Here is a 13,661-nt window from a genome sequence, read left to right as displayed (position 1 = left end):
GAGAGAGAGAGAGAGAGAGAGAGAGAGAGAGAGAGAGAGTGTGTATGTGCACACAAGTGCTTGAGTACATGTTATAAAAGAGTGGGTTGGGATAGGAAGAACAGGAAGGAAGGAAATTAAAATCCAGTGAGTAGGGGCTTTCCTGGTGGTGCAGTGGTTGAGAGTTCAAAAAAAAAAAAAAAAAATCCAATAAGTATCACCTGTTTCATGTGACAGCTGACTCGGTATCCTGTAATTCTGCTTCTGGCTCTGCTACTTACTACCTAAATAACGGGCAAGTTATGTGACCTCTCTGAACTCAGTTTTCTCATCTCTACTGCCTCAGAGTACAGATATAAGGATTTACAATCTCCAAATTTCTAGGCATGGGGCTCAGGAATCCCCTATATAACAAGCACCCCAGATAATACTTAGGCACAGGCAAACCTGATCACTTGGTGAATAGAATATATTAACAGTTTATATTGTGAGAAGTTTTGCATGAAATAACGCTAACAGTAAAACTGATGAACAGCATCTACTTGATTATTCCTTTCTGCTTAGGAATGCATTAGCCTGTGAGTGCAGAGGTAAGACACATTTCTATCTGTCCAACATAGTAAGGAAAACAATGTCAGGAAGCCAGTCTTAAGAATTTTTAAAGCATTAAAGACATTAAATAGTACATAGCAAAATAAACGTCTGTTATTGTTTTTATAGTCCAAACACAAAAATTCCTCAAGGGAGGGAGTATTTTTTTAAACAAGCATTACCATGTTGGATGAAGCTTTGAAGACCGTCTCTATTTTATTTTCCTGTAATTTACAGGGTTGGGCACCTGATGCTCTCTTGAAAAAAATGAAAATAAACCAAAATAACATTTAGTCCTGTCTAGACGTGTTAACACTGTTAACCTTTGCAAAGGAAGCCGAGGAAAATTCAAAATACTTACATTTTTGGTCTGGTAGGGGAGCCAGGTTGTTCCGGGTGAAAGGAAGATCCCAGATTTTAGGTCTGTTTGGGGAGAGATGCTGAAAATTTTGTCCTGGGGACAAACATATTTGCATCAATCATATGAGACTCAACCAAGGGCAAATTATAAAATCCAATGGATAAAAGAATCATAAAGGTTGTTATAGATCATGAAATTTATGATGTTAACAACAACAACAAAATACTAATAGCTCTACCATATTGTTTCTGTCACATTCCAGTCGCTGTTTACATGAAAGGAAAAGGTATCAGAAATCATTTCTTGAGTAAACTATTCACATTCCAGTCGCTGTTTACATGAAAGGAAAAGGTATCAGAAATCATTTCTTGAGTAAACTATTTAAATACAATTTTATGAACAAGCACAGTTGGCCACGCACTCTACAAAACTTAAAAGTTTGAAAAATAACATAGGGTATTAGTGTATCACAGATTGGTCAATCTGGGTTGAATGAGTGGGTGATGAGTAGAATATATTCTTCGAGAGCTGTGTTTCTTACTCCTGTCTGCGCAGAGAAATTATCTGAGGAGTTAAAAAAAGATGCTACTCTGGCTAAACACCACACCAAATAAATGAGTATCTCTGGGGCTGGGATAGGATGCCAGATTTTTGTCAGCTCCCAGGTGATTCTGTTGTGAATCCAGGATTGAGACACACTGATCTAGAAGATGGGAGCTGAGTGAAAGCACTTGGGAGATCCGGATGATCTAATTTAGATGACCAGTAGAGTTATGCTGGAGCTATGCATAACAGCTCTTAAATTTTCAGGAATTTTGTGAGCTGGTTTACATCATACTTGGTGGCTTGACGTCAGCCATGGTGGGAATATTTACATCAGGGAAATCAGCAAGTACGGATTTTTCTCTGAAGAGCCACCTATTAAACATTTATTAGCACATGACTGATTACAAGAGATGGATGTTCCAAACACCTGAAAATAGAAGGGACTACACAAAAGTTAAGTCCATTTAACAAGTTGACCGAATGGTATAATAAATAGGAGTTTGGGCTCTGGGGTCAGACAGGATTAGGCTTAATTCCCAACTCGGCCAAGTGATGTTCTGTCTCTAAATCTTAATTTCCTCACATGTAAAATGCTGAAAATAATTTTATCTGTCTTTTTCAGCTGTCATAAAGATTCGGAGAACAAAGGTAAAGCATTTAGCTTACAGAGCAAACAATAAACATTAGCAATTATTACAGTGTTATTCTGTGGCATGTTTAACATGATCTCCTGGACAGTGGGGCCTGTATTCATTTGATCTTTTGTTTAGTAGTCTAGTAGGAACCAGAATCACTACAGCAACACTCATAGGGTTTAAGTCTTCCGTTTGGGTAAAGCAGTCCTTAGAACAGGGGAAAAAAAGCATTAGCCATGATCCACCTCCCATCTGCTTCAGTGAGTCCAGTGGTAGATTTGTAGGGGCAGTCATCTGAGCAGTGTCATTTGATGTCATTTGATGAATAGTAAGCAAAATTTCTAGTCTCCTTGGTGGACATTTTGCCATTATATTTTTATTCCTTTGAACTTTGAAGGTTAAATAACCTCACAAGCCATTATTTAAAAGAAAACATTCCTAAGTAGAATTACAATAAAACCCATATCAGCTCATACCTGATTATTCATCCATGAACACTTGAGCAGAAATTTGCAAAACCAAAAATGAGATAATGATAATTATGGATAATGCATATTGAGCACTTACTATTGTCAAGGACTGGACTAACTGCTGTAGGCATAATCTCATTTAATCCTAACAATCACCTTCCCTTGTGAGATAGATACTATTATCATCCCCATTTTACAAATGAGGGCACTGCAGCTTGGAGAAGTTCTAAATTGTCTGCAAGATCACATGATGGGAAGTGTCCCCCAGGCGCTGGACCTAAAATCCACACTATCCTGCCTCCTTAGGGGCCAGAGCAATATTGATAGGATGGGAGAAGTGGCAGAGAAGGACTTCAGCAGTGATTTGGGAGGAGGTGGGAGGAGAGTTAAACTTTTTTCCACACTGGCGTTTTGCTCAGTTTTGAAGGACAAGGCAGAATGTGCATAGTCCAAAGTTCTCTTATCTGGGCTGTAGGCACCTTCAGGGAGCGTCCAGCCTGTGGGGACAGGGTTGAGGACCACTGTCTTAGAATAAAAAGGCAGGAAGCGTTTTCATCGTTAAATGAGGAAACAGAAGTGAATGAAGATTAATAATAATTCAGCACTCATCTATTGCAAACTCACTGTATTCCAGAGCCTAGAGTACAAACAGAAGGCAAGGTGCTCAGGAGGGGCTGATGGGAAGAGAGACAGGTAAAGCTGTACTTTTGAAGGCCATGAGTAGTGCTGTGAGGGTATCAGAGGTCAGTGTGTCTTGAATCCCATAGACCTCGCTTGTACATCTGCTCTGCTACTTCCTAGCTAGCTCTGTGACCTTAGGTCAGTGGGCTAACCACTCTACTCCTCAATTTCTTCATCTCTAAAATGGGGATAAAAATTCCTCTCCTGCAGTGCTGTTGAAGGGGAAGTATGTGGTTCACTGCCCCAGAGGAGGCTTAATAAGGCAGAGATATTCTTTTATGATGGATAGTGAAAATGGGTCACACCTCCTACAGCAGTCAGGGTAACTTCTACATAGGAGGAAGTTTTGGGCTGGTTCTTAAAAGATTGTAGGAATCTGTCAAGCACACAGTGGATAAAAATAACATGGGCAAAGATGTCATAGAGTAAAAAGGTATGTAGTTGTATAGGAACTGAGAGATATTCAAGGAACTGTTCAAGGGGGTGGGGGGTGGGAGGAAAGGATTTGAGACGGGAGGTGCAGAAGTTGAGAATGGGAAGTGAGGCCAGACCATGTTGGGAGGACTTTGTTTGCAAGCTAAAAATCTGGCCTTCATCCTGTTAAGATGCAAGCTTCTGATGGGTTTAAACAGAGGTGGTCACAGCATCAGACCTACCTACTACCAGACCTGAGGAGGAGAGCGTGTTGTTGCTAGGATACTCTAGAAAATTCTGGAGAAGAAAGTTCTCTCTTGAGGGAGAAAGGAAGCAAACACTTTGTTAGTTTCCTTGTGATAGCCTGCAAATAACCAGGCTGGTAGCAAACACCACAGAGCTTTCTGTTCAATTTTCTCTGAAAGCTGCTCTCAATGAATTAAGCTGATGTGCTCCAAATTCCCTCATTAAGTTAAGTGCCTCATCCCGCATCTCTCTCCATCTAGCCCAGTGACAGGTCTCAATAAATGTTAAGCAATAATCATTACAGCTAAATGTTCAGGGCTGCTGATGTAAGCACAGGACATTAGCTGCCTGGAATTCAAACGGTAGCAATCACTGCTAGCCCATATTATTTCTACTAAACCCAGGGTGGGAAAAGAGAAAATCCAAAGTAAAGGGACCATCCAAGTTCAAGTCAGTGGTGCTGTGGTATGATTTATAGTATCCAAATGCTTCGCTACTTTAGGTTTCAAATCAAGTATGGGAGCTCAGTGTAGAAATCTACTGAGTTTCAACCTGCCTAGAGTAACAACTTGAACCCCTTAAGTGAACCCTCCCAACTGTACTCTGGAAGCTTCAGCAGTTCTAAAAACAACACCTCAAATTGGGTTAAAAAACATTCACAAAAATGAAATCTATAAGGCAGAGAGAAATCTTTTTATTTTGGGGAGTACAGTGTAATTTCTAAGAAAATCACATTGTAGGTAATCTGGTAAGCATACTAACAAACTGGACTTTGAGACTTAAAGAGAGAAATATGTACATTGCCATGGGATAACTTCCTATTTAGGAGGTCTGGGTTCAAGTTCTGAATATGTCCTTAGTGACATATTCAGAACAATTAGTTGTAAGACTGAGCAGATTCTAGGCCATGTAAATTATAACTGGAAAGGTCCTCATGAAACAAAATGGTCCCAGACTCTGTATCCAGAGGGTAGGAAAACTGTAGCCGAGAGAGATGACATGTCTTGCCTTATCAATCAGGGCTCATTCAGGAAAACAGAGACTCCTTTAGGCCTTGAAACAGAGGGAATTTCATACAGAAAGGTGGTTATACTGGTTGGTGGAAAAGGTGAGAAGCCAGAGGACAGGGTAGAAGGACAATCCAGAGATTAACCACAGCAGGAAGATGCAACCACTTCTAGGCTGGAGTGATAAGGGGAAGAGTTGGTATCACCAAGGCTCAGAAGCTAGTGGGAGCCAGAACCACAGAGTGAGGGGCTTTGTGGAGGAAGTGGGAGGAATTGGAAGCCCTGTTGGAGAATCCATAGGAAGCAGAGGGACACTGTGTAGAGCTACACCTGTTTTCCTCTTTCTCCTGCTCTTACTCTATTGCCAGTGCCTCTTGGTACTTGGCCAAAAGTACCTGGAAGCAGCTGCAAGGGAGCCTGGGAAGTGTAGTTTCCTGAGATACAAAGTAGAGCTGGAGGGAAGAGACTAGATCCGAGAGCAAAAAGGCAGCTGACTAGCACATTTACTTAAATGTCATCATCTTTTAAACAAAGGTCATCTGTAGCTTGTCTCTAAGGCATAGTGCTTAGCATAGGGCCTGGCACATAGCTAAAAAAAAAAAAACCCACAAATGTGTATGTGTGTATAGTACTATGCTCAATCACTGTTCTAAGTATTTTATATGCATCAATTTGTTTAATCTTAACAGCAACTCACAGCCCTACATGTTAGGTATTTCCTCCCATTTTTGACATGAGGAAACAACGGCTCAGAGAGATTCAGTAACAGCAAGTAAATGAGAGAGTCAGAATTTGAACCCAGATAGTGTGACTTTAGAATCCCTCTCTTGGGGCAATTCCCTGGCAGTCCAGTGGTTAGAAGCTGGCTCTTTCACTGCCATGGTCCCAGGTTTGATTCCTGGTCAGGGAACTAAATCCCATAAGCCGTGTGGTGCAGCCAAAAAAACGAATCCCTTTCTTAACCACTGGATGTGCTGCCTCTTCATAAATCAGGATAATAGACATTATCCTTGAAAGACATTATCCATTAAAGAATGAGTGAAAGAACTAAGGTCCTTTCCGTTTAAAACTCTTATGATTTTGTATCTAAACATGAGAAGAAAATCAATTTAAAGTGAGTTGTATAATCAGTTTAGCAAATCCATGTACCTTAAAGTTCATTTATAGGCTGAAGATTCTTGGGAGTTTATCTTGTCATGACTCAGTTACTTAGAATGGCTCCTAGTTATTATCAGCATTCAAAAACATTGGTTGTTGGGGCTTCCCTGGTGGCGCAGTGGTTGAGAATGTGCCTGCTAATGCAGGGGACACAGGTTCGAGCCCTGGTCTGGGAAGATCCCACATGCCGCGGAGCAACTAGGCCCGTGAGCCACAACTACTGAGCCTGCGCGTCTGGAGCCTGTGCTCCGCAACAAGAGAGGCCGCGATAGTGAGAGGCCCGCGCACCGCGATGAAGAGTGGCCCCCGCTTGACACAACTAGAGAAAGCCCTCGCACAGAAACAAAGACGCAACACAGCAAAAATAAATTAATTAATTAATAAACTCCTACCCCCAACATCTACAAAAAAAAAAATTGGTTGAAAAAAATAAATGCTTTGGTACAGGCACGGCTAATTATTTGACATTCCCTTGGAGAACTCTGCTTCTCCTTTTCTGCCCCATAGGACTTTTCAAGTTACTTCACTGGAAAAGTGAAACAAATCCTCAAACCAATTTATTGAATTTCCTTTTATTTTAAATAATATAGAAGGTTTTAGATGGCACATGTGACACAATCTACTAGTTCTCTATCCAATATCTATTCTCTTTTTCCTCCTAGAAACAAAAATCCAATTTTGGAGGGACGGTCATGTGCCCAGTTAAAAGGATCCAATTCCCAGTCTCCTGTGCAGATAGGCATGATCACGTGACTAAAGTTCTGGCCAAAGAAATGGAAGCAGACTGTGGAATTTATGGGAGATAACTTATTAATGGGAGCTAATTCAGCTGGCAGACATCCATTTCCGCCCCACCCCCCTTCCTTCCTCCTGCTCTGTCAGACATTATGAAATGTGCAATGATCCAAAGGATGAAAGGCATAGGTTAAGTTGTAGAGCGTACAGATGGAAGGAGCCTGGGTCTCTGGTGATCACGGATTCACCAAGCACCTGGGAACCATCACCTTCGACTACTTTCATATGACAGCAATAAACTTCTATGCTGTTTAAGCCACTGTTACTTTGGATTTCTGTTACAGGCAGATGAACCCAATCCTAACTGATATAGAAAAGACAGCCCAAGGCTGTCCTGGGAACAGAAAAGGAACAAGACTTTCACAAATTTCAAAAAATTTTCATAAAGAAGATATTAGCCAAGACAGGACTAACTCCAGAAAGCAGGCTGAGTCAAGGCCCTGGAGGCCACCAAACACAGCAGATCAATATCTTTTCTTCCTCACCCTTCTGCAGAACACAAGGAAAAACTACCCACGCTTCAGTGCTTAGTGGAGGAAGTAAAATCTTGAGGAAAGTTTTTCTCAGGAAATAGCCTTCATGTGTTTATTCCTATCTATCCTGTGCTTAAAAACATATAAATATGTATGAGGGAAGCCATACTCTACCTCACAGGTTTCAGACATCAGGTACATGAAGATGAGTGAGGAGAGCCAGACTCATGCTGTATATTAAATGGGAAGGAATATTCCTTATTTCCAGAGATATACTGTGCTCCTCTACTTCTTAAAATATACATAGCCCCCTTGGGCTTTCATTTTTCTACTTCTGAAAGAAATATGGTTCAAGCAATATATCATTTTTCCTCTTAACCCTACTATAAGAAAAACAACAACAGAAACTTGTTGATAAAGAACAACTGACACTCCACAGACAGATACTGGAGAGTGGTGCAGACTGGGTTGAACTGGGGACAGTGATGTCCAAGTGATGTCTATGGGGATAGTGGTTACTCAGATCCAGGCAATTATTGCCAAGTGAAATTTGGGTTCAGTGTTGCCAGACTTTTCAACTTCTCAAGAGAAGCTAGAGTTTTAAATTTTTATGTCAAACTTCATGATTTTTAAATACTAGTAATTAATTCACTTGATTACTGCATTAGTAATGAACTGATTTTGGAAGTTGTTTTGCAGCCTCTGCTTTATTAGAACGATAGTTCTTAGTCTCTGGTATACATCAGAATCACCTGGGGGCCGTTAACAAAGAAATAAAAATTTTAGTGTGATACATTTGTTTAACACAAATGTTAAATGGGAAAATGGTACGTATATATTGCTTGCATGTGTATAAAAATATAGATTCTTTAGTGTGATACACTTATTTAAAATGTATATATACATATATATTTAAATATGTATAAAATATCTCTGGAAGGTAAACAAAAAATTAATAACATAGCTTTGGATGAGGGGCACTCAGTAGCTGGGGCAAGAGGCAGGAGGGAGAATTGCCACGTAACCCTTTGGTGTGTATGGAGACCTGAGCCACACATGTGTGAATGTGTTCTCTTTCTACGTGTATACATAGAAGGCATTGCCATTTTCCCTTTTGCCTCACCAAGATCTTGGTTCAGTAGTCCTGGAGTGGTCATCGAACACATGATTTAAAAACAAACAATCACACAAACAAATCAACCTCTCATAGGTGATACTGCCAAGTATCCCTGCTTAAGAATACTTGCTAGTGGAAATAGTAATATTCCTGCTCTAATCTGCCAGTCACCACACATATCTGCTACGATGAGATAAGATGAGAAGGCACATATTTTTACTTGATGATTGCTCTCGAGGTGGAAAAGCAGACTGTTTCCATAGCCTGGAAATCCTGAATCCAGTACACTCAAGGGAAAAAGGTAGCCTAATCACCCATTTCCATTCTGACCCTGTCCTCTAGGCCACCTACTGTCACTCCAGTTCCTAACCCAGGACTACATAACACATTTCTTGTATAGAATCTGTCACAAATGAGAAAGAAGGAAGCAGGGACATTACCTGATGAAGGATTATGTAGATGAGGAAGATGCGGCGGCCCTGACACCTCCTGGTGACTGGATCTGCTGGTAAGCAACCTGTCTAGCAGCTTATCAGAAGAAGACACAGTCCAAGCTTTATAGAACACCTGGTTATCTAGCAATACCTGGCAGCCAGTTCTGTTATTCAATAAATCCTGCTCACTTCGGCTTTTCTGAGATTGCTGGGCAGCATGATGAGTACCAGAGCTCAGGCCAGCATGGGAAGTGGCCCCCTGGGGGGCTGTCAGGAAGTTATGGCCTAGGGTGATGGGTGGGAGACTCTGCGTTCTGATTGGCGGAAGTCCTTTATGGGCCAGAGGCTTCTTTTCTGGCAAGTGATATTTTGAATTCTCTGAGGTCCTCTTCTTAAAGTCAACCATAGCCACCTGATCACCAGGCTGTTCTTGGCAGTTGGTATCCATGTTGCTGTCAAAGGTGGTGATGATGTCATCAACTTCCGAGGTGGGCTCCGCCCTGTGCCAGTCCCTGCAGTGATCTTTCCGATAGGCCCTCTGCTCTTCTTTTTTGTTCCTGCAGAAGATTTGACTGAGCATGCTGAATCGTCCCTCCTTCTTCTGGGGTCTACTCTTCTGGGAAGGAAGGGGTCGAGTAGGCTCTGTTCTATGGGAATATAAAATAACAAGGATGCTATGTGAGGGCAGGAAGTGCAGACACCAGCAGTAACCACACAACAGACCTCCCTCTATTCCATCCACCTGAGCAGGTTGTCTGAGATCATCCATAGACACTCGAAGCCCTCTTAAGTCAAAGGTGATGTGCAAGAGCTACTCACAACCTCCTTGGCCATCCCCTTCCTTGCCACGGTCAGTTCTCTGTCCAGTTAGAACATTTCTTAGTTAGATTTCACCTGCTCCCTCAGGAACTATCCTTTCAAAATTTGTTTTCTCCCAGGGATCAAGTAAGCTGAAAATGCCTCAAAGTATTACTGTTCTCACTTCTTAAGGTCAGTAGGAGTGCAAGCTTTATGTCAAAGAGATGAAGGCCAAATGTGGAGTACATTTGGCCTTCAGGCTTCAACTAGCAGCAGCAGGGTGGAGGTTGCAGATGTCGGGGGAGTGTGATTTTAGGCTTTCTCTGAAAGGGATCCCAGGAGATCTGGGCAGAGCTCTGATAGGAAGCCCGCCCATTTTACGCTGTTTGTGTGTTGTTTCTTGTTGAGCTTTTGCTAAATTTCCTATTGAAAAAGTGTACTAAAGGAAGCCGAGGAGAGAAGCTTTTGTCTGGGCTTCAGCTGCAGAAGAGGAAGTGTGTATTCCAGAGGTTGGGCGTGGCAGGAGAGGAAAATGAGCAATGCCCAATGAGCAGGCAATTTCTAAAGGAAAAAACGGTCAGCAGCTGTCCAGCTGGCTCTTCCTGTGTGGAGAGTTTCCCTGAGGCACTATTCTGTTTTTGTTCCTTGGAAAATTCTGTGTTGTTCTCTTCTGAGGCCACAATTGATTTAATGCTTTCTGTGGTATGAGTTAATGATGAAACCTGACTGTGTTCATGCCCTAAAAGCCAGATTGCAACATTACTCTTTGGAGTGAGATATTGTAATATGTAATTTGAAAAAATCACCCCTCATTTTGGCTGCATATAATGAATGGTTTTTGTTTTTGTTTTTTTTTCTGCAGGTCACACAGTGTATAATTGAATCTTTATTCCTGTGATATATTTTTATCCTCCTTTCACCTTCCAATAGGCTTTTTGAAATATTAAACACAACTTCTGGACTCCTGATACTACCAGAGAGAACCCCAGGAGATCTCTAGCATTCTTTCAAGTTTCCCCATACAGAATATACCCCTGTGCTAACTGATGCTACTTCAGCATCTTCTATAAACAATCTCCTCCTCCTCTTAAGGTTGTGATTTTGGTCAGTGGGTCTCAAAGTATGGTCCACCGAACCTGGAGGTGAGGGCCCTGATAGTCTTCAGAAGTTTCTGAGGTTTAACCTATATTCATAATAATATCACTTCTAACCGGTGTTTTGGTTTTTTGGTTTTTTTTTTTGCAGCGGAGCACAGGCTCCAGACGCGCAGGCTCAGAGGCCATGGCTCATGGGCCCAGCCGCTTCACGGCACGTGGGATCCTCCTGGACCGGGGCACGAACCCATGTCCTCTGCATCGGCAGGCGGACTCTCAACCACTGCGCCACCAGGGAAGCCCCTCACCAGTGTTTTTTCCACTGGTCTGCTTTTTACACCAAGGGTGCAAGAGAGCAAGTGGGTGAAACTGTGGGCTCCTTGGCACATATCAAGGTAGTAACAACAATAGACTTTCATTAAAAAAATTGCCATTAAACTTAATAATGTCCAGTAAATGTTATTAATTTTACTAAATATTGATCCTTGAGATACATTTTTTCGATAAAATAGGAATTACTCATAAACAATTCTACTATATACTGAAGTACAATGGTTGTTTTGAGGTAAAACATTTGTGCCGTTGTTTGAGTTGCTAGCTGAACTAGTCACTTTTTTCATGAAACATGATTTTTATGGCTTATAGACAAGCTGTGGTTATTTGGAGTTGGGCATTTGATTTCTCAAAAATGAACAAAGTGAGCCTGTCATTTCAAGGTAAACAATTGACATTAATTGTTGCCAATGACAAAAATCTAGCTTTCAAGCAAAAATTAGAATTTTGGAAAATTTGTATGCACACTGTGAGCTTGACAGCTTCCTGATACATAGAGGCTTTTCTGATGAGATCAGTGGTGATATTAACAAATGTGATTTTTTTTCTGGTATTGTATAATGAAATGTACTATTTGGAAGATATTCATAACTAAGTAAACCAATATTTTCCAAATGACCAATGCAAGATATTATAAAATCATGTATAGATGTAAGACACATTTAAAGTGCTAGAGAGATGAATGGATTTTAATGTAACAGAATTCAAAAACTTCACTGATATGGTGACAGAGTCCACATTGCCACTAAGCTTTAGGAAACTACTACTTGTCAAGTTTTGGCGTAGTATCAAAGGAAAAGTATCCACAGTTATCTGAAAAGGCTCTTGAAATACTCCTCCCTTTTTCACCTACATATCTATGTGAGGCCAGATTGTTTTCATACACTTCAGTCAAAACAACCATATTGCAATGGGTTGAATGCAGAAGCAGATGTGGGAATGCAGCTCTATTCTATTAAGCTTCTATAAAGATATCAAAGAGATTCAAAGAGCAAAGTAGAACAAAACTGCTCTTCTCATTACATTTTTTTGGTTTGTTTTGAAGAATGGGTTATTTTTTAACTAAAAATATGGTATTAATGTGAACTTGTAAATGTAATGGGTTATTACTTTAAATTAATAACAAAATATTTTTTCAAAAGTTTCTCAGTTTTAATTTCTAATGCCATAAATATTGATAGGTGTAACTCACATAAACAAAAGCTCTTTAGGGTCCTCCATAATTTTTGAGAGTGTAAAAGGGTCCTGAGAACAAAAAGTTGGAGAAACGCTGATTTAGGCAAAAGAGCAACTAAGGGTATATGGCATACTCTAGGGCCTGCGTGCCAGAACTACTGAGCCCGCGTGCTGCAACTACTGAAGCCCACGCGCCTAGAACCCATGCTCCGCAACAAGAAAAGCCACCGCAGTGAGAAGCCCGCGCACCGCAACAAAGAGTAGTCCCCACTCGCCGCAACTACAGAAAGCCTACGCGCAGCAACGAAGACTCAATGCAGCCATAAATAAATAAATAAATAAATAAATAGTATACGGCATAAAGGGACGAGGAAAGGGAGAAAAAGGAAAGAAGAGATTAGAGTTCAGCGAATATTAGGCTGATGGATTCATGCTTACTACTATCATTTTGCTCCACAGCGTCAAGGACATGTCATTACATGTTAGATAACGGCAAACACGATTATTAAGTTATTGCTGATTTTCTGCTAGTTTTGGCAGTTTAAACAATTTCATCCAATTTTATAAATCTTTGAAAGGAAGAAAAAATGAGTGCCTCCTGGTGCGCTCACCTGCTCTCTTGGGAGAGGAGCTTGACACAGGCCGTGTGACCGCAGTACAGGGCATAGGCCAGGGGTGTGCTCTCACTGATGTCTCGCAGGTTGCTGTCTATGCCCAGCTCCAGCAGTGACTGCACACAGTCTGCCTTTCCTGCAGCTGCAGCCCAGTGCAGAGGTGTCCTGGGGGACCACAGGGGAACAGCATAAGTGTCTGAGCACATGAATGGTACAGGTTACTTAGCTGGCAACAGCTCCTGCTTGAAGTTGGGTCATGGCAGGAAAGACTTGTTGCTATTTACAGTGTGGAAATGGTATGTATTAAATGGGGCTTCAAGATGATGGTGTATGTGTGTAAGGGCCTCTCCTCTAATTCTGATATTCTGTGGCCTTCCACCTGCTTTGGTCTTTCTGAGAATTTCCTAGAAGAGGAAGTAGTGGGTCAAAGGGTATGAACAATCATAAGGCTCTTTATACATAGTGCCAAACTGCCTTCCAAAAAAACTGGCTCAATCTCTCCTCCTACTAGCTGTGTCCCTACTCCTTCCCAATATTGTATTATCACCATCTTTAAAGACTTTTGCCAACTTGGTAGGCAACATGGTACTTCAGTGTTGTTTTCTTCTGCATTTCTTTAATTAATAGTGGGGAAGAACTTTTGAAATATGTTTATTTGCCATTTGAGTTTCTTCATTGAAATGATTCTTAATGCCCTATGCCCATTTTTCTATTAGATTATTAGTTTTTCTTACTAATT

At 41.1% G+C, this 13,661-nt stretch overlaps 1 protein-coding gene across 3 annotated transcripts in view; it reads right to left on the bottom strand.

Annotated features, from left to right (window-relative positions):
• The window catches only part of ANKRD55 (ankyrin repeat domain 55), a 69,100-nt gene that overhangs the window by 5,705 nt on the left and 49,734 nt on the right, over nucleotides 1-13,661 (bottom strand). For all 3 annotated transcript variants that reach the window (XM_024765384.1, XM_024765382.1, XM_024765383.1), the window contains 3 exons: nucleotides 12,920-13,087; nucleotides 8,914-9,554; nucleotides 932-1,024 (listed from right to left, as the gene is read on the bottom strand). In XM_024765384.1, coding sequence (XP_024621152.1) covers nucleotides 932-1,024; nucleotides 8,914-9,554; nucleotides 12,920-13,087 — 902 coding nt within the window. The remainder of the gene's footprint in view (nucleotides 1-931; nucleotides 1,025-8,913; nucleotides 9,555-12,919; nucleotides 13,088-13,661) is intronic.

The sequence above is a fragment of the Neophocaena asiaeorientalis genome, unplaced genomic scaffold (genome assembly GCF_003031525.2).
Source record: "Neophocaena asiaeorientalis asiaeorientalis breed wild unplaced genomic scaffold, Neophocaena_asiaeorientalis_V1.1 scaffold198, whole genome shotgun sequence".
In the NCBI taxonomy this organism is placed as follows: domain Eukaryota; kingdom Metazoa; phylum Chordata; class Mammalia; order Artiodactyla; family Phocoenidae; genus Neophocaena; species Neophocaena asiaeorientalis.
This window is presented reverse-complemented; position numbering and strand designations above follow the sequence as displayed.